At 35.7% G+C, this 20,958-nt stretch overlaps 1 protein-coding gene across 11 annotated transcripts in view; it reads left to right on the forward strand.

Annotated features, from left to right (window-relative positions):
* Window positions 1-20,958, forward strand: part of LOC149086559 (uncharacterized) — a 135,189-nt gene that overhangs the window by 62,265 nt on the left and 51,966 nt on the right. For 10 of the 11 annotated variants that reach the window (XM_089256042.1, XM_089230919.1, XM_089256046.1 and 7 more), the window contains 2 exons: window positions 5,612-5,764; window positions 10,351-10,647. In XM_089256042.1, the coding sequence (XP_089112168.1) occupies window positions 5,612-5,764; window positions 10,351-10,647 (450 nt within the window). Of the gene's footprint in view, window positions 1-2,068; window positions 2,411-2,516; window positions 2,624-5,611; window positions 5,765-10,350; window positions 10,648-20,958 lie in introns of those variants that run through there. The other variant, XM_089230918.1, reaches the window with a different exon arrangement.

Raw genomic sequence — 20,958 nt, forward strand, 5'->3', positions numbered from 1 at the left:
ATTGTAATCTGCGTTATTATTTCACTGTCATTAGTTCATGTGTAAAGAAAAATTTCTGAAGTACTGTGAAATATAATCGATATTTTTTAAGTTTTTATAAAGTTTTCCTGACACACATTAATTTCTTGCTACTGTACTTTATTACAGAATTGGATCAAATCAAGGAAACTTGCGACGACCTAAGCAAACATTCTACAGGCATCACTCTTGAGGGGTATCCACTTTAAGCAAAAGATAGATAATTTGCCTGAAGCAGTCATCATGCAACAAGAGTGGCTCATATTATATTCAGCCTTTTAATTATTCTATCAATATATTTATAAGTACAATAAATACCAATTTTAGTTTTAAAAATTTGATTGACTAATTTTTTCAAAATTGCAATTTTTTTTTTCAATTTTGATTCTTAAATATATTCAGTGTCTTTACACTGCAAAAAACATGTTTTATATGTTCACCATTTTGCAGGAAAAATTTAAATTATATCTCTATATTCAAAGTATTCGAGAGCATGCCGCCACATTTCTGAGATTTGTGTGCTGAAAAAAAATTTTTTTTTTTATTTCACAAATACCAACATGTAATACACAAATTCAGACATATGTTACACGAATACACAAATCTAGACATGTGTTACTCAAATACAAACATATAATACACAAAAAAAAAAAAAAAAAAAAATGGATGCACACATATTACAAACACTTTGTAGCCTCAAGGGACTGAAAAGTCCTTCCAGCAGGCCTAAAGGAATAAGCTATAGACTATTTTTTCTTTCTCTTGCAACAGCATTATTATATTTATTAGATATGTGTTCAAATATATTTTCGCTTATCTATATATCTGAATAATGTCCACAATTAAGTTACTTTTCGTGAAGCTCAATATATATAATACAACCATCGCACACCACTTCTTTACTATTATACTCTTCTGCTCTTTCAATACTTTCATCTAATGCGTCATCTAATCTAATGATTTCATAATCTATGCGTCTGATGAAGTAAAAAATAACATGATTTATGTTTTTATTATTAAATTGATTTTCAGTGTGAAAAATGTTGGAAACCAGAAAAAGGAAATACATTCTCATTTGTGCATTAGATTACTAATCAACTGATAGCATTGTACTACGAACAAATTGTATCAAGAATCATCATTTATCCTTGCATTGAGTAGCGAAATTTTAGAGAAAAAGTGTTTGAAAAAGAAAACTAATATTATCAGCTATACCCAAAATGCTAAAGAATGCATACTCATATTGAAAATTCAGAAGTACATACTGTATATACTCATGTATAAGCAGAGTTTTTTGTGGAAAAATTTGTTCCTCAAGTGGGGGGGGGGGGGGTTGGGTTGTTGGCTTATACTGGAGTCAGTTTTTAATCAGAAAATATTGACCCCCCCCCCCTCCCCACAACCAGTAGTCATTTTTGTAGCAGTGTTCGAGAAACCGGCATTATTGATATAGGATATGTTCAAACCCCACAGAACTGATAATGTCAAAGCCGAGGCAAAGAAATCGAAAACATCATTGTCGTTGATACCAGGTGGGCAACCTCGATTGTACAGCTTTTAGATGTGATCATCAACAAGTTTCTCAAAGACTATTTAAGGAATTTGCGGTTCGAATGGATGAGTTCCAATGATAAAGAAACTACAAAAAAGTGGTGCGTTGAAGATACCTGGCATCGGCCTAATGTGCCAATAGGTGCATGAGGCGTGGAATTCGGTTTCTACCAAAATTATCATCCTACCCTTCAAAAAGTGGTGCATCAGCAATGCGATGGACGGAACTGAAGATGATATCCTCTTTGAAAGTGACAATGGCGATAGCAGCCCAGATGAGGATAAAAATGAAGATGCAGCACCCCCTATGATGATCTGATGGATTACGATGAGCTTGGAGATTCAGAAGAAAGGGATTAAAAAGTTTGAATCATTTTCTATTTTAAATTTCCGCAAACTATTCATTTTGCATAAAAATATAAGAATTTTTTCTCTAAAATGCACTGATTTTTTTTGGGTCAGCTTATGCAACGGTTTTTCAATTTATTGCAGTTTTGGTGGTCCTGAAGTGGGGGGTCGGCTTATAATACAAGTTGGCTTATACACGAGTATATACGGTATATAGATTTCAGCAGCCAACGAATGTAGTTTTATGAAACGATGTAGAAGTAAGTATAGTTGAAACACATTTGTCTTCCTAGGTAAGGTAGCGATGTTTGTTGTGTTTCAATGTCTCATAAACGATTTTTAGACTTATCAGATGCCAATGATTTGGCTGAACTTAGAGATATATTAGCACATTATTCTTTGTCAGAGCTATCAGATTCAGATGATCCAGAATACCAGCCCACTTGTATAAGGGATTCAAAATCACAGCTCTCAAATGATGACGATAGCACCGGTAAATATTTTTGATTTTTTTTGCTTTTGGAACAATTTTGTGTGTATTACTTATTTTTTACAAATGTTTTAGAACGTATATTTTACAAGATTATTATTCATTCTAGATGATGAAAAGGAGCAACGGAGCAAATCAAAGGCAGAAACTGGAAAAAGATTGAGGAAAGAAACTCGAACTTATCGCGAACCTTGTGGTGTTGCTCTGTGCATAAATGTGCGTTTTGAAGTTTACCCTACTAAAGCAAATTTTACAAGATGATATTTTTTTTTTAATAGAAACTATTTTTAGATATTTGTACAACATTTGGATAAGTTTTTATTGAGAATTGTTTGCAATTTTATGTTGAAATTTTTTTTTTAAATTCTAAAAAATCTTTTTTTTTAATTATTTTTCATTAAATATCAATTATTAGTACCTTTAAATAATTGCTATATTATGGAAGAAAGGAGTTTGAAATTTCTATCTCTAAAAAAAAACTTGAGTTATATATTAAGTATTTTTTTTAAAAATCATAAAAAGTGTCAAAAACCCTCAGTCCACAGGGACAAACAAACACAGTCGAAATAGCGCACACCTGAAAGTGCTAAGCTTCTGTGTGCTTTCTTTTTCAGGTTGAAATTGGGATTTTTGCCTTACTATTTTCCTTTTCGAAGTGTTCATTATTTTATTCACTGCTACAATATCTAAGGTTCCGAACATTCTTTTACTGGTTCGTTGGTCGATTAGAAAGCTTGTCCCTCTAACAAGTAATTTTTTTGTGTCTGGAACAAATGCACTCAGATGAGACTGAAGAAGATTGTTGGTTGCTGGTTATAATTTATTAATATTTAAGAATTACATGTAATTATATAAGATCATTATTATCCACAATTGTAGATTATTATTTAAATTGAAAGTTAAAGCTTAAGAAAATTTAGATAGAATTAGTACGGAGATAATTCTTCGCCATTGCGATAAACATCAAAACTCCTGCGTTACAGTCTTTCTTATCGCCTGCCGCACTTTTTCTTTTTTTTCCTCTGCAGCCATGCATTTTTGCACACAGCGAGTCTTCAACCCTCAAGCAGTGGCTTCCGCGAGACCATTTAGCACCTTTTTATCGCCTTGCCCATTTAAAAAAAGGGAGTTTTATTTTTTTACCCACCCTAAAGTGAGTGCCAACCAAAGTCTCTTCTATCCAAGCATTTCTGAGAAATGCAAACTTGAATGATTCGTTCCACAGCTGCCTCCATCACACTAGCCAAGGTTTTTTCTCAATTTTCTTTTTGTCCAAGTTAATTTGTTTTACATTATATTATTGTATTTTAAATTGAATTGAACGCTGCCTAGAATGAAACAAGAGCAGGTTTAATTTTGAAATCCTGGTTCAAATTAAAACGAGCGGATTACATTCCTGGACTTGTTGATGTGGATGCTACTTCCTGCAGTCAGTGGTGTGGGGCCCAGGTCAAAAATGAGTGCCCTAAATTAACGAGTCTTGCTGCAGTGTTGAACACTAAATGTGTGTTTTGTTTGGCAGCTTATCGCCAAACATGAGAGTTAATTGGCGATTTCGCTGAAATAAACATTGTTTATGAATGAACAAATGCTCTAAGAAAATTATGGGCAATGCGATTTTGCTCTCATTTTATCATAATGACTTGCATGGGACCAATGGGGTTGCTCTTCTGTGACTCCCAAGCAGTAAGCATATCATGACCCATTGCCCCGAATACAGTAATTATAAATGAATCAATCTATCCTTTTATTTGTCATGATGGCTTGCTTCACTCGCTAATTCACCACCCCAGGCAGTAAGCGCATCATGACCACTCACACCTCCAGGGACGTTTAACATCAGCTTTGAGAATAAATGAACCTAAACTTGGTTATGTCGGCATTTAAAAGAATGAACCTCATTTCACCTATGCAATTGTTTTAAAAAAAATATAATGCAGCAAAGTAAATGGAACACTGTCAAAACTCAAAGATGAAACAGCAGGGAAAACAGATTGCAGGTAGTGAGGTATTTCAACCCATTACGCTATCAATTCTGCAATCAATGAACAGTATGTACAGTTGTAGTAAAGTATATAAAATTTAAACATCTGCTAGTTGCTGCCAGTTGAGAGTATCAACCTATTTTGATAATTATGTGCATTATAACATGTTCAACACTGTCGCAAGCAGCTTCTTCTAAATTAAATGGAATCCCTCTCCAAAACAAGTTATTCAGTTATTATTGTTCTATTTTTTTTTTTCAAACCGAGCACAACTCAGGTCTATCACCATCTATGGGCGATTTACTACCTAGTGAGTTGTGCCAGAAGTGTAAGTGCGTGTACCTAACAGTCTGAGTGCGTATCTAGTGTTGTGTATGATTTTTCAGTGCTGTCATCTATATCTCAGCAGTGAAGTGAGTGATGTGTAGTGACTGAATATTCGTACTGTTGCTCTCTGTGGCGAGACTTTTTAATGAGGAGACCGGCTTGCATTTGTGCCTTGAAGTTGGGAACCACAGAAAACCAACTTCAGCCGACCACCACTGTGGTGACGGTGGGGCTCGAACCCGAGTCCCTGCGATGCAAGTCCATCACTATGACCACTCGACCACCACAGCTGCTAATTATTGAAGTTTTATACATACAATATTATTTTTTCTTTTTATAATTGTGAAAGGTGCTGAAAAAACTTTGGTCCCGAGCCCTAAAATCGTTAAGATGGCCCTGCTTCCAGTGAGATAAATAGAACAATTGCTGGCACAGTTGTGATCATGTGACAGACACATCACGGACAATGTACTTATGCAAAGTGTCGTAGACCAGTCCTTATCAATGGTCCTTCATCTTTTTGTATTGGGAGACATCACTTGTTTATCGAGTTGAAATGTCTTTAAAGTTTTTATTTATATTGCAGAACATTCGTAAACCAAGTTACTCGCAATGTAGCTTTTACTATTTCATTATTTCATGGTATAATTTTATCACACTATTCTTTTTTTAGAAACCATTTGTTTTTCACTCAAATCTTGGAGCAATCAAGCATTTTAATTTTATATTATTTTATTGTGTAAAATGCTTTGCTTGTGTGTTAGGCTTCATTCATCTCAGAAATTCCATCAAAATAACTGAACAAAAATAATATGATAATGAGATAATTTTCTTTTGATCTTGTGATGATCGGTGTAGAGAGATACAAAAAAATCATTTTGTATTCTACAAGGATGAAATTATGGAGGAATCACTTGACCCAGTTGCGCAGGTGAGGCAATTCGAAGAAGATGAAAATTTTGCAAGATTGTTGCAGACCTACCCTAATCCTATGGAAAGAATGAGGCAGATTGAAGCTGATGAACAGTATGCAAGAAACTTGATGGTAAAAATTTCTTAGTAAAATATATATTTCACGCTGAAGAGACAAAAAATGTGTAGAACAAACCCGTTTTTTTGTGCTTTCCCTCTCCCCCCCACCCAAAATTTAAACTTTTGCATCAATGCTAGGGGATTTTATGCTTTTTTCAAAAATATATATGCATGGGGAAAAATCAACATTGTTAATGCACAAGAAAAGGTAATGAGACATGCAGGGTTTCAGAATTTCCGTATGTGCAAGAGGGATTTAGTTGATCTCGCAAAACTATGCACAAGTAGGGTATCCTGTAATGTTAATGTCACTTGGCAATCTCAAAATTCTTTGGGTTCACATGCGTGTTTTTGCTAACCATTGTTCTAGAAGTCGTGTCTTAAATATAATCGTCTTGTGGGTTATCTCTCAAACAGGGGTGGGAACTCTGCGCCAATTGCGCCGCACTGCGCCAAAACTGATATCTTGCGCCACCCTGCTCCAATAGCGTATTTTCGTATTTTTCTGCGCCAAATAGCGAATTTTGCTTCAGTATGCCCGGAATTTCGGAAAGGAAGAAAAAAAATTTTTGCTCCTGCTTGCTACGAAACGATTCTTTCTGAGAAGAGCGTGTTTTATTCCACTATGCCTAAACTATTGCCTTAAATTATCGGCCCCTCATCGGGCTTTCCATCGTGAAACCCCGATATTGTCCGTGATCGTCGAACTGAAGATGGTTTGCAATGTCTTTCAGCGTCAAAGTGCAAATGCGAGTGCTTCCGTTTAAAAAAAAAAGTCGTCACTGGAAGCAGCAGAAATTACTGTAGTCGATCGTCATTGTGTTAAATCCCGATGTTTCGTGAAAAGAAATTTCATTCCGGGAGTAAAAAGCGCATGTCCGCCGAATTACGAATGTTAGTTTAGAAACTTTGGCGAATAACGAGCGTTAAATCGTCAATATCGCCAAATAACGAGTATCAGATCGCCAATTTCGCCAAATAACGAGTATCAGATCGCCAATTTCGCCAAATAACGAGTGTCAGATCGCCAATTTCGCCAAATAACGAGTGTCGGATCGCCATTTTCGCCAAATAACGAGTGTCGGATAGCCAATCTCGCCAGATAATGAGTGCTGAATCGCCATTTTCGCCAAATAACGAGTGTCGGATAGCCAATCTCGCCAGATAATGAGTGCTGAATCGCCAAACATCGTGTTGATTCTTCCGAAATTCCTTTCCACTTTGCAACAAAATCTTTCCAAGTATAAAAAAATTGAAAACTTATAAAAATGTTTTAGCTCATTTGAAGTGCTGCTGTTCAAGGCAGCAAATAGTGCCCTCAGTAAGCAAAAATCATCTTAAATAGACAGTTGCAAAAAATTTTATGACAGCCGCTCTTTCAAACAAGGTGTCAAAAGCCTAAAACACCAAAAACAAAAATCAAGCTGACAAAAAAATGTTTGATATCAAAAGACAGTGCAGTTTTATTTTGAAAAGGGTTGAGGGTTAACGAAAATATTCTTGTTAATTTCACTGTTCCAATTTATAAATATCTGCTCCGAATCCCATATTTTGCTGCTCCAAATCCTGAATTTGCTGCTCCAAAACTGCTCCGAATCCCATATTTTGCTGCTCCAAATCCTGAGTTTGCTGCTCCAAAACTGCTCCGAATCCTGAATTTTGCTGCTCCAAATCCTGAATCTTGCTGCTCCAAAGTGGACTTAGTCACTTCCCACCCCTGCTCAAACAGGCATCCTCAACCTGCTTCTTGCTAGCACTGCAGTGCTCCCAACAGTGCTTGAAGAGTATGTCTAATTTTGGAATGTGCTGGTTATTTACCATATGAATGAACGCCAGAACTTTGCCACTGGACTTATCCCGTTGCCGAGATCTCTTCCAGCCCAGCTTCGTGGCAGAGTCTGGAACAGGTTATTTACCATACAGACTTCTGAATTGCTATGGATTATTCATAGCTTCTATGGTAGGCTGCACTTAACTACAGACCTATGTTGCTATATAATATTACAGAAACACTGCTACTTTTCTCTTCAGATATTTTTTCCTAGAAAAAATATGAGTTCCTTTTGGTATTTTATTTATTTATATTTTATTGTTTTTTGAAAACCATGTCAATCTTTACTGACTAGCTCTGGTATAACAATAAGTTCAAATATGTTTGACAGAATGGGAGAGTTTGAAAGAAGACATTTTTCATGAGACTGGAAAAGTGTCTATACTTGGGCTAGGTGCTGTATGCTTCATTACCAATGTGGCACTCAACTTTTTTCCCCCCATATACTGTATCTCGTCAACAAACTGGTGTGTATTAAGAAGTATTTTGACAAGGAATAATCTGTATTGAACTCTCAATACCTTTGAACATGCTTTGGTACAGTAGGCAAATATTTCATAAATACAGCATAGTCTATCTCGCTCTCATGTACAAAAGATGCACCTTGGTATACAAATGATTAAATAATTGATGTATATCATTTGCAATATTATAATATTCTCAGCAATATTTAGGCCACAGAGAGCATAAGGCCTACAAGGATTAATTATTCAATCATTACACTTCACTCATAGTTAGAAAAAACTGGTGGAAGATGGCAGCACTACACATAACAAGCATTACACAGAAACAAACTTCACATCAGGTTTCACTACACGTACACGCACATTCCCGCATGTACCAATTTGTTAGAGGTTCCGCAAAGGAATATGGACGAGGTGCATGTCTGGGTTTAGTAGTAGTAGCAATATTTAGGCTTAATTTGAAAGAATAAGGTGACAAGAGCTAAAGATCCAGACCGACAACAGAGTGATGATAGAGCAAATAACAAGCTAACAGAAATTGGAATATGAAAAATATAAACAATTTGTAGAAGTCTTCCTGCAAAGGGGACATGGTGATTTCTGCATGGCTCTCACTTCTGGTAAGGGCATATTGCTGATAGACAACAGTATGACAACATTAGGTGCTTCCACATGTCATCAGTTAATTTTTTTAATTTGTGGTTTCTGTTGAGAAAAAAAACAATAGAATATGGTGACCATATATCACCCAGTTTTATGGGACAGAATATTTTTTTCGTAATATTTGACAATCTTGCTGTATTGGTGAAAATACTAATTTTCGATGGTTTTCTGAAAAGCTACCTTCATAAATTTTTTCTTATAATTTTGTTTAAAACATTAAGTAATTGATAAGCACAATTTTTAATAAATATGGTCGCATGACTGAAATGTTATGTATGGGGACATAATTTAAGGATCTTAATACAGTAGAATTCCTCTTAAGTCACCCCCCAAATATGGTCACTGACATCATTTTCATTCATTCTATTGGACTATGATAGTATATCCGTACGGACACCAATAGTTACAATTTTGGTTTGAATTGTGCTCACTAGATGACAGCGAAATTTAAATATTTGATAAAGTTTTTTATATTTTGGATACTTTTGAAATTTTGACATGAAGTTTGTTAATGTTTGGCTCCTCTGATGTCTGTTTAGAATCAGATTCTATCTGAAATCATATATTTGTGATTGTGCTCCTATATTTTACATTATTCCCCGCTATTTAATATGGCCAGCTCTAGTATTCGTCACTCTATATCTCTAAGAAAAAAAATAGTCTCAAATATAGCAAAAAACAAAATTGGAATCTGTGTTCTTGCAAATGAATTAAAGGCATTGATTAAATACTGTAAACACAGATGACGGAAGGTCATTTGATTTTAGTCTTTCAGCTTGAAATACATTTTGAAGTGGTTGAAATACTCAGCGAAACCCGTCACACTGTGTCTGATCAGTTTTTCCAAAAGATGTAAATTCAGTATGTAAACTGTGTATAATATTTCTTTTGCAATTTTAATTTCGTATCTATGCAATAATTATGTATTTTCATGACTAAATGCATCTCATTGTCAGAATTTCATTCATATTCAAATAAAGAACAACTTCAGTTATTGTTAATACTATGTAATACAATTAAAATATGAACCCCCCCCCCTCTTATACGGTCATCCATCTTCTACTTAAGGACAATTTTTTTTGTCCCACAGGTGTCTGTAAAAGAGGGGTTTTACTGTATATTCTGTTGCATAAATAAAGTCGATTTGTGAACTTTTAGTGGAAAATTTCAGTCCCATTTCCATTGGATTAAATCCATTAATTCTACTAAAACTTTTAACAACAATTAGCAATTGATTGATTAATCAAATCTGTGAGCTGTATGCAGAAAAAAAAATCATATTTTGAGACACAATCTTCATAAGCCTATATTGATTTACTTTTTTTTAAACTTGGGGTGAAAATTGGCAACCATTTCTCTTCATACTTGTCTTTCAAATAAGCTATTTTTTCATTAATTTTTTTTTTTCAGCTTTTGTAGCTATGTGCTACTAAACTGCATATGCCCCTCGTAAGCATGGCAGAATGTGTTTCATGTGTTGTGTATTCTCTGACATTTTTTTAAAATATCTTAGGTGTGTGTTATGTGCCTGCCATCTCTTTTCTGAATAGAAAGTGAGAAATGACAGATGCATAAATTTATTATGATTGTAATAATCATTGTGTTTTGTGGGTTCTGTCTGCTGTCTGTGGTTTTTCATAGCTATCTAAAGAAGGAACACAGAGTTTGGACCAAACAGCGGAACTTCAAAATATTTCTGATAATGGTGAAAAGGATCTCGGTGGCGATAATAGTGAGAATGATTACAGTGATGATAATGGTGAAAATGATTGCAGTGATGATTATGGCGAAAATGACCATAGTGATGATAATGGTGAAAATGATCATAGTGATTCAAGTGCGATTCCCACTTCATCTGATCGTAGTTCAAATCTTCATGAAACAACTGGGAGTGATGTTACCGATAGTGATGATGATATTGGTAATGACGACGAAGAGGTAAATGATTCTTACCTTTAACCTTCTCGATATTGACATTTTTTGTGTGATTTTATAATCATGCAGATTTTTATGTTGCCCTTATATATTGTACTAATAACAATTGGGTTATTCTCACAAAATATTTAAAAAAAACATTAACACATTCCTCGCAGAAACAAATGTCAAAAAGAAGGAATAAAACAGAATCTATGACATTTCTTCACCTGCTGATATATGAGAGAATATGCAGCATGTATTTCTTTATTTTAATTTAGGGATGGAGGGGCAATGAAAGAAATTCATGTTTAATCAACCCCCACAATTAAAGGGTATATTCAACCCTTTAACTCTTTAAAAGCCAAAACTCCTGAAGATGTCCGAGATAGGAAGTATGGGTATGTTTTGGATTTGTAAGGGGGCGAGAAAGAAAATGAAAGATCTCCTCAAAGGTGGAAACCTGAAAAACAAGTTGTTAGTCTCATAGAAGGGTGAGGAGAAAAAGAGAAAAAAAAGATTAGTCAAAACTTGGATGACTTTGTTCTGAGGAAAAAAACCGATGATAAAAGAGTTAAAGCTTAAAAAAATTCTACAAATTCTTTGTTAGTCTCATTGTATAGATTTAATTTATTAATCCTTTTGCTGGCATATCTTCTTTTGAGAAGAATGCTTTCTATCGATTTTGACTAGATGCAAGTGTCTCCCTCCCAACCAATTCTGCTAACAATAAATCTGGATGAGAAATACTCATTCATATGATATTTCATGAAAATGAGCATATATTTTTCTTATATATATATATATATATATATATATATATATATATATATTCATATCTGTATGCCCGTGGTAAAGGGTACCATGTCACAAAAAGGAATTTTATGGGGGAGTCATTCAAAGGGTTTTTAATATGCAGAGATGCCATTGACACACTATAGCGCATCAAATACCCGGAATTTTGAAAAAGGACGCATAAAAATTTGGTTCACACGTCCTCCAGGACACATTCTTTCCTACTTCCAAGAAGGGAAAAAAAGTAGAGGGCGCGGCAGCCCAGGTCGATAAGATACTCGCCTAAAGTACCAAAGGATGTTTAGAGGTGTCGCGAGTTCGATACCCGGTTCGTCCTTTCAGAAAACTTTCCTGACATGGGGGTACAGAAGAAACGGCGACATGACTTCAGAAAAAAATTGCTGTTGCATGGAGTCCCCCCATCGAGGGGTTAGCACACCAACCTCTCAATGAGTATAAAAACAAGCCTGCCGTTCGGAATTGCAATAAATTGTAGGTCCTGGTCTAATGAGCCCTCACGTGCAGAAAATGACAGTGGTGCGACAAAAATTATCCAAAAAAAGTAGAGAGAAAAACCTCCGGAAATTTGTTTTTTTTCCCTTTTTTCTTTATTCTTTTCACAGTCCATCCCGATCGCGCAACCTTGAGAAAGTAGTTTTACTACTTTATATACTGTACTGTATTGATATACACGCGAGTTGTAGATATTTAGTTACTTGCGCAGTGGTAATTGGCCAAAAATACAATTTTCTAAAGTTTTCCAATTTTGATTTGGCTAATCCTTTGAAAAAAGCTGTGGTTGCCACGAAAATCACACAGACCTACAACACAAATATGTATACATAAAATTTAAAGTCCACGCATTACCAATTTGGAGGATAGATGCAGGGCTGCAACTAGGGTGTAGGAGGGTAGCAGGTAGGTCTAGTGCCCCTTCCCTGGGCTCTGGACTAGAGGGGGCACCAAATTCACCCTTTATAACTGCTTCTTCTACATTACACAGGGTACCAAAATGTGTGCTTTCCCCGTTTGAGAAAGTAGCTAGTTGCGTCCCTAGAATAGATGGCACCACTTACTGAACACCAAACACGCTAAATGCTGGGCACACAAACACACTTAAGTTTCACCAATACAAATCTAACATGGCTCCCATATTCAGGTGAGAAAATATGGGGCAGTTAAATGACGACAGATCAGAGTGGTGGACTATCAGGGAGGGAAAATGAAATCATTCTACTACGAAATTGTTTCGCAATGATTTATAGGAATAGGGAATCAGAAGAGAAGTGGCTGTGAGAGAATACTGAGAGAGAAAATCTCATTTGCTTTAAAATCTAAGATTTTTTTTCAAAGAAATAAAAAATCAATCAGAAGGGAATTTATAAATTGATTCATTAGTAAATATATAAATGTGTGCCTCTAACTTTTAATTACAGTGGGTCTAGCTTATAATGTTTTTCAAAAAACTGCCATAAAAAACATTGTAAGCAGGAAAACACTTCAACCAGGAAATCTTAATGAGAATTATTTATAGAGTTGGGACATGCACGGACGAAAATAAGTCAGACTAAGTGGAAAAATGTTCTAAATGGGAACGTTATAAGCTGGATTGGCCGTATATTTGCGATAGATTTATTACATGTGCTAAATTCCACATGTTCAATTCTCAGTGTTAATGGACTTTGCTTTTCCTGCTAGTAGACAATGAAAGTAAATAAACCTTTTGATGGAACATGTTTTTAGAATTGAATTATTTATTTGATTCACAAAGATACCTCCTTCTACACAGAACATAGCTTGCCGCTCTGTCTAAAGAAGACATATAAGCAGGTGATAAAAGACCTGGGGCATGCTAGAAAAATTAAATAGAAATACCAGTTAATTATGGGGAAGTGGGGGGGAGGGACCATACTTTTTTCAAGATAATTTTTTTCAAAAAGGACCCACTATCACTCAAAAGAGACCCAGATTTTTTGAATACCCTGGGTCCCGGGACCCAGAGGTAAATTAAGAGTACACTGGCATCTCTGAATATGTCCTTCCGTGGAGCTCACTTGTTTTTTAAATTGAATATATCTGTTATTTATTAAACTAGGACTTGGTGTCCCATACCTATGCATAGTTGCCAACTGCTACGGATTGTATGTAGTAACTACAGAAAATGTTTTTTCTTCAAATATGTGTCTTTTATTTATTTGTTTATTGAAAAACATTTGGGTCCTTGAGTTTCTTGATGTATTTTACTTTTAATATTTTATTATTTGCTTCCTGTTAATCCAGTGGTTAGGGAGGTAGTTTCTGACTGTGCAGGTCTGGGTTTGAATCGCGGTTAGGGCATGGCATAGCTGCTAAGTCTCCCGAATTTTAGCTTCATCTCCCAACCTCCCGAAAAGTTCTTAAATCTCCAAAATTTTTACAAAAATTGTAAAAATCCCTAATTGTCCCTAAAAATTTCCTACTTCATTGAAAAAAATCCCTAAGAATTTTCTGGTGGAGGGGGGGGGGATTTGTTTGCTTCTGTTCTTTTCCCCTTTTGAAATGACGTCACGCAGTAAGTGGAACATAGTGGGAATTTCTTTCTATATGGAAGTTTTACAGTGTTAACCCTCCGATGGCAACAAGAAAAGTTATTTGTCTTATTGTGCAGGGAAATAGCTTAGCAGCCAATAGTCCTGGATAATAATTGAAGGTTATAGTGACATGCATATGGTCTAACCTTCCTCTTTGTTGTTGAAGTCACGTACATGCAGTAACGAAACATGGATACTGATAAACTGAAAAAGTATTTAATTAATTTTAAAGATACTTATTCCGATGAATTTCCTTTCATCAACCGTTCCAGAAAAGGGACGACTTTTGCTTTTTGTACAGTTTGTGTTACAGATATCAACATCGGTCATGGTGGAAAGAATGACATCATCCATGTGAAATCAAAAAAACATCAAGCAAGTGCCACACAAAGTCAGTGTTTAAAAATTGATGCTTTTTTTCCCTCATCTTCCGATGATTTTGGGGTCATTCGCGCAGAATGTTTGTTCACATCATTTTTGATTGAACACAATTTGCCGGTCAGCTGCGCCGATCACATAGGACCATTACTGAAGAAAATGTTTCCGGATTCCGAAACTGCAAAGAAGTATGGATGTGCTTGCACAAAAAGCAGCAGCTATAATTCGCGTGATTTCTGAGGAACAACAATCTTCATTAATTGCAGTTTTATGTCAGAAACCGTTTGCTATTGCTACCAATGGTAGTTAAGGATGACAAAATATATCCTGTTGTTGTGACATATTTTGATGATAAAACTTTGCAAATTCAAAGTGATTTATTGTGTGCTCCTGTTTTGAATGGTGATGCAACAGGAAGAAACATTGGCAATCTTGTTGTTGACAGTTTGGTGTTTAGGAGAATTCCAATAAAAAATTGTATTGCCCTTGGTTGTGACAATGCAAATGCGATCATGGGGCAGCGCAAAGGTTTTGCGTTAGTTTTAACTGACCATCACTGTAAAATTTTTGTAATGGGTTGTGTGTGAGCCATCTCACTGATCTGGCTGCTGGACGAGGAATGACCTCTTTGACCGTAAATGTAGATGAATTTTTGGTGATGCGATGCAGGGGTGGGAACTCTGTGCCACACTGCGCCAATAGTGTATTTTCGTATTTTTCTGCGCCAAATAACGAATTTTGTTTCAGTATGCCCGGAATTTCGGAAAGGTCGCCAAAAAGTTTTTGTTCCTGCTTGCCGCGAAACGATTCTTTCTAAGAGCGTGTTTTATTCCACTGTATGCCTTATTTAAACTATCGGCCTTTCCATCGCGAAACCCCGATAATATTCGTGATCCTGCAACTGAAGAGGGTTTGCAATGGTCTTTCAGCTTTAAAGCGCAAATGCGAGTCACACAGTTGCTGTTTACAAAAAAGTAGCCACTGGAAGCAGCAGAAATTACTGTAGTCGATCTTCATTGCGTCAAATCCCGATGTTTCGTGAAAAATTTTTCATTGCGGAAGTAAAAAGTGCATTTCCGCCGAATTACAAATGCTAATTTAGAAACTGCCGAATAACGAGCGTTAAATCGCCAATATCGCCAAATAACGAGTGTCGGATCGCCAATATCGCTAAATAATGAGTGCTTTATCGCCAAACGTCGTGTTGATTCTTCCTAAATTCTCTCCCATTTTGCAACAATTTCTGTCAGAGTATGAAAAAATTGAAAACTTATATAAAATTTTTAGCCCATTCGAAGTGCTGCAGTTCGAGACAGCCAATATAGTGCCCTCAGTAAGCAAAAATCATCTTAGACTGGTGTGAAAAATTTTATGACAGCCCCTCTTTCAAACAAGGTGTCAAAATCCTGAAACACCAAAAACAAAAAACAAGCTGATGAAAAGATGTTTGATAACAAAAGACAGTGCAGTTGTTTTATTTTTAAAAGGGGTGAGGATTAATGAAAATGTTCTTGTTAATTTCCTTGCTCCAATTTATAAATATCTCCTCCGAATCCTGTATTTTGCTGCTCCAAAACTGCTCCGAATCCTGAATTTTGCTGCTCCAAAGCTGCTCTGAAATGGACTTCCCACCCCGTTGATGTTTATTATTATTTAAAACGGAGTGCAAAGAGAGTGAGCAAATTTGAGCAGTTCCAAGAATTTCATGGAACAGAAATCAGAAAAATCCTCAAACATGTCGAAACCAGGTGGTTATCCATGGGTCGATGTTTGAATAGATTGATTCAACAGTGGGACCCACTGTTGAGTTTTTTTACTGAAGTTTCAAATACTTGCAGGAAAAGAACAACAGACACAAACTTAGATTCTTATAGAATTCCAAAAGTTCAAAAATTATCAGAAACAACCGAGATCACAAATACAGGTTTGAATTTCAATAAAATTCCTGAAGTTTCCAAAACAGCCTCGAGTAAAAATTTCAAGGGGAAGGAGCGAACAGGTACAAAATCAAAACACAATGAAAAAAAAATTGATACACCCAGAAATCAAAAAGAGTGTGTCTTTGAATTGCTTTTATCAGATCTGAATAAGGCATTCTGTTTGTTCTTGAAAAATATCATACCTGTATTGGAAAGGTTTTGCTCTATTTCACAGTCACAGTATCCTTTGATACATGTTTTACGACAAATGATTATAGATCTTTTTAAGGAGCTGCGCTCGAAATTTGTGAAAGCAAATGTTGTAAAGGAAAAAAAATCTCCACTGCTTGTGGATTACCGTAATCCTAAAAACCAAAAGAAAAGATCTTGAGATTGTCATTGGCGGTCTAACTTCAAACTTAGTTTCGTCTTTGCCAGATAGAGATAGAGCATTTTTCTTTTTGAATGTAAGAAAATATTTTGTTTCTTTGGATTATATTTATCACACTTTTCCTCTTAATTCAGACGTTTTGGTTGCTGAAGTAGTAAATCCAGCAACTATTTCATATTCTGACTTTTCAAAGGTCAAGTATTTTGTTGAAAAGTTTCCTGTCATTTCATTTAAGAAAGAAGGTGAAACTATGGAAAAGGTCTTGGATAATTTAGAGTCACAGTTCTGTGAATTGCAGATGGAAGATTTCGCTGACTTGTTAAATAACGAAAAACGAGTTGATGTTCAATGAACACGGATTGGTAACATCACAAATGCAATTGGGGGGAAAAAAAAATGAAAGACTATCCAAAGTGATGCTGTCCATACTTGTAATTCCTCATTCCAATGCTGAATGTGAGAGAATTTTCAGTCAGGTTAGAAAAATAAAAACTGACTTTAGATCATCTCTTTCTAATGAGAACCTGGAAAGCTTACTTGTAGCTAAACATTGTCAGAAAACTAAGTGCTTTCAAAAAGATTTCACTAATGAATTTCTGAAGAAAGCTAAGTCTGCTACACATGCACAACTTCACTTTTAAGTCAAACCTTTGCATTGCATTTTTATTTTCCTGTAAATTTTTTCGATCCAAGTGTGTTTATAAAAAATTTTCTTGTTAAAAGTCCTTTTTTTTTTTTAAAAAGAAAGCATCCTTACATTTCAGTAAAATTTACATTAAAGTACTTTTTCTGAAGAGGCTGTATTTAGTCTGTGTTTTAAAATAAATTTTTTATATTCTTTCTGTAAATGCTGCTTTAGATCACCATTGAAATTTTGGCATCCAATTTCACTTGTTTTTTATGTAGGGATTTTGTTCCCGAGGGTTTAACTTACATGTGGGGAAAATCCCTATTTTATTTCGAAAAATACCTTCTGTATTTATTTAGGGGTGGTTTTAGTAGAAAATACGGGTTCGCGCGAAAATCGTAAAAAATCTCTTGGGAATACGTGATAATCATGTTACTTTTATTCATTATCAGGGGTCTGTCCAGACTTTTTGCACAGGGTCCTGTTTTTGTGAAAATGTACCTTATTTTTGTGAAAACGTTTAAAATAGCAGTGAAAGTAATACTAATTAAACAGCAACCTCATTTTTCTATTTATTACTTTATACAAAAAAAACAAAAAAAAACAATCTGTGTGTCGTAGTCTTTGCATTACTTTATTTTACGTTAATTTGAAATCAAATTGAGTTTCAAGTTAAAAAGTGAGAATTGCTAAATCTTCAGAAAAATATAAAAACGTACCAACAATCATATCCTTATACGTCTATTTCCAGTCGATTTGAAAATATCAATGATTGAAAGGCATTCAATATCTGTAAGCTTGTCGGGTCCATTGAGTATGATCCGAAGATGTCTGTCAAGAGTGGTTAGTGACAATTTTGATCTTAAATCGGTGCACGCAAGGTTCATTTGAGAAAAAAGTCTCTCGACAGATGCTGTTGATGAAGGTATGATAGTGCATAATGATAATAACCTCATTAAATTAGGATAAGCAGTCCAGATGCTTGCATCATTCTCCAGAATTGCCAAAACATCATTTGGAGAATTTTTTTTTTTCCAGAGTTTTTTTGGCCTCACATTTCTTGTCTTCTCTGAGAAATGCACTTGCTTCATTATTCTTTTGTGTCTCAAAATACAATTTTGCAAGAGATATCTCTTTATCAAACCCATTCTTTTCCATCATACCTTCAGATGCATTAAGTATGGGTTCCGATATTTTCACAGTCCCCTGAAATTCATTTTGCTTCTCTCCACCATAAAATGACAATAATATATCCAGGCATTCTTCCGTAGTCTCCACTGTCTTTAAATCTAAATTCATTGTGTGAAATATATCAAAGGAATTTAATATTTTGTTTTTCACACCAAATGCAGCCGACATTTCTTCCTGAAAATTATAAATAAAATTTTGAACAAAGTTTTCCTTAAATTCCTGGATTATGGTGTCTGCACTCATTCCATACTTTTTCTTGCTTCGTTTTTTCCTACTAAGTTCAGTGCATTCTTGGGAGAAGCACAACAGATCTTTACACTGCTTGAAGTGTTCCCCTGTATGTAAATCATTTGCAAGCACTTCAATTTCCTGACAAACAACTAGAACCTTTGCATTAATAGAGCTAAACATGATTGTAGAGCCCTGAAGCCACAAGCTAAATCTGTCTATAACTTTGAGGAAGTCAGCCAAGAACAGAATACATAGGAGAACATCTGTATTCAGAAGTTGCTCTCTAATCCCCTTCAATTCAGGCTCCTGAGTCTTTGAGAAAAGATTATCGAGCGTTTCAATCAACTGTTGGAACCTATCAATCACTCGTTGGCATGCAAGTCCATGAGATAACCACCGCATAACCGAAACACTCAACATTTTCAAAACATCTACACCATACACATTTTGCTGAATATCTAAAAACACTTGCTGTTTCTTTGGGCTGTAGTGAAAAAGCTTCCATAAGCTTATGAGAACGGCATCCACAGCCTGTAGAATGGGATATTTTTTTATCAAATGTACAAAAACTAAAGCTAGTCGATGATTTCTGCAGTTGACATAAATAGAATGAGGTGCCAAGTGTCGTATACGTCTTTGTATACCTGATATTTCTCCACTCATCACATTAGTTCCATCCAAAGCTAAAAACAACAAGTTAGTGATTGGAATTGCTTTTGCTATCAACAACTTCTCAATGGCAGATGTAACAGATTCTGCATTTGTCGCAGTTAGGTTCACAAGACTGAGAAACTCTTCTCTGAGCGGACTTCCAGCTATCTTGTAACGCACTATTAAACCCAACTGTGTTCTTTGTGCTTCGTCAGTTGCCTCATCAGCTATCAATGTAAAGGAAGTGGCTACTTGCAAAGCCGTCAAAGTTTTCCTCTCTAAATACAAAGATATTGCCTCTGTAAGATTGTCTACTGACACATTTGATAGATAGGTGGCATTCTTGCCGCATGCAGCAAGATAGCATTCTATTTCTTTGTCACCAAGATCCTCACCAATGAACTTAACTACAGAAGAAAAATTATCGGAGACTGCCCATTTTTTTTTTATCATGAAGTACAAAATCTTTATATATTTTGTTAAAACTTTCACATTTTCTTTCTTAGTCTTATGCACAGCAATTTCAGTTTTTTCTGTAAACAAATACAAGGGATTTTTCGATGCAGTTTTTGATGCACTCACAGCTTGTTTGTGTTTCTGGCTATATATATGCTTGTTGACACATCGTGTTGGGTGATCACCAAATTGCACCCCTTGGTCAATCCAGGGTCCCTTATCAAAAAATGTAGAAAATATTTTGCAAAGAAAGCCAGATGCAGAAATGCTGTAACATAGCCAACTGTGAAGCTTCTCAAAACGTGCGATGTTCAACAAATTCGGTACTTTTGGACCCATTTTTCTAGCTTCTGTAGATGAAATTTTCTTAAAATCCGGCTCTACCGACGAATTCGTAGCATCTTTCAGCGCTTCCGATAAATCAGCAATGTCTTCCACCGCTTTCGACGAATCGGTAATGTCTTTCGAAGAAACGGAATTGTCTTCCGCCACTTCCGATAAATCGGTCATCTCTTCCGACGAATCGGCAATGTCTTCCGCCACTTCCGATAAATCGGTCATCTCTTCCGCCGCTTCCCACGAATCGGCAATGTCTTTCGAAGAATCCGAAATGTCTTTCAGCGCTTCTGATAAATCGGTAATGTATCGCGCCGTTTCCAAGGTTTCGACAGCGTGGTTCGAAACCGATGAAGGAAGCAATGTTTCAGTAATTTTTTCCGGGTTAGCACAATTGGAATTATCTGTATCTGACGTCTTTTTTGGTGACGTTTTCAGATCCTCGTTTAAAAAACCATGTTATGGAGCTGCATCCCCGAACGTCAGTTGGCCGTATTTTTTTAATGTAGTAATCACTATTCCTTGAATTTCCACCTGTTGGTGGTCGACCACGCTTCATATTAAATTTTCAAAAATGAAAGCGCAATACAGGAAAAAAAACGTGCACAAAAAATCCAATTCTACAATAAGCATCAACTACGCCGATTTTACGACTAACAAGAGGTTGTGATTCAAAGACCATTTGAGGAGAAGTGCGGGGCTAAAGCGTTTGTATAATGGCATAGGTTGTGCGATAAAATATCGGACGCAGTCAATCCGTGGTCAACCAGCGGGATGTCCTAACAAGAA

The sequence above is a fragment of the Pholcus phalangioides genome, unplaced genomic scaffold (assembly GCF_987345545.1).
Source record: "Pholcus phalangioides strain wild (caught in Gottingen) unplaced genomic scaffold, Ppha-v1.0 ptg000004l_1, whole genome shotgun sequence".
NCBI lineage: Eukaryota > Metazoa > Arthropoda > Arachnida > Araneae > Pholcidae > Pholcus > Pholcus phalangioides.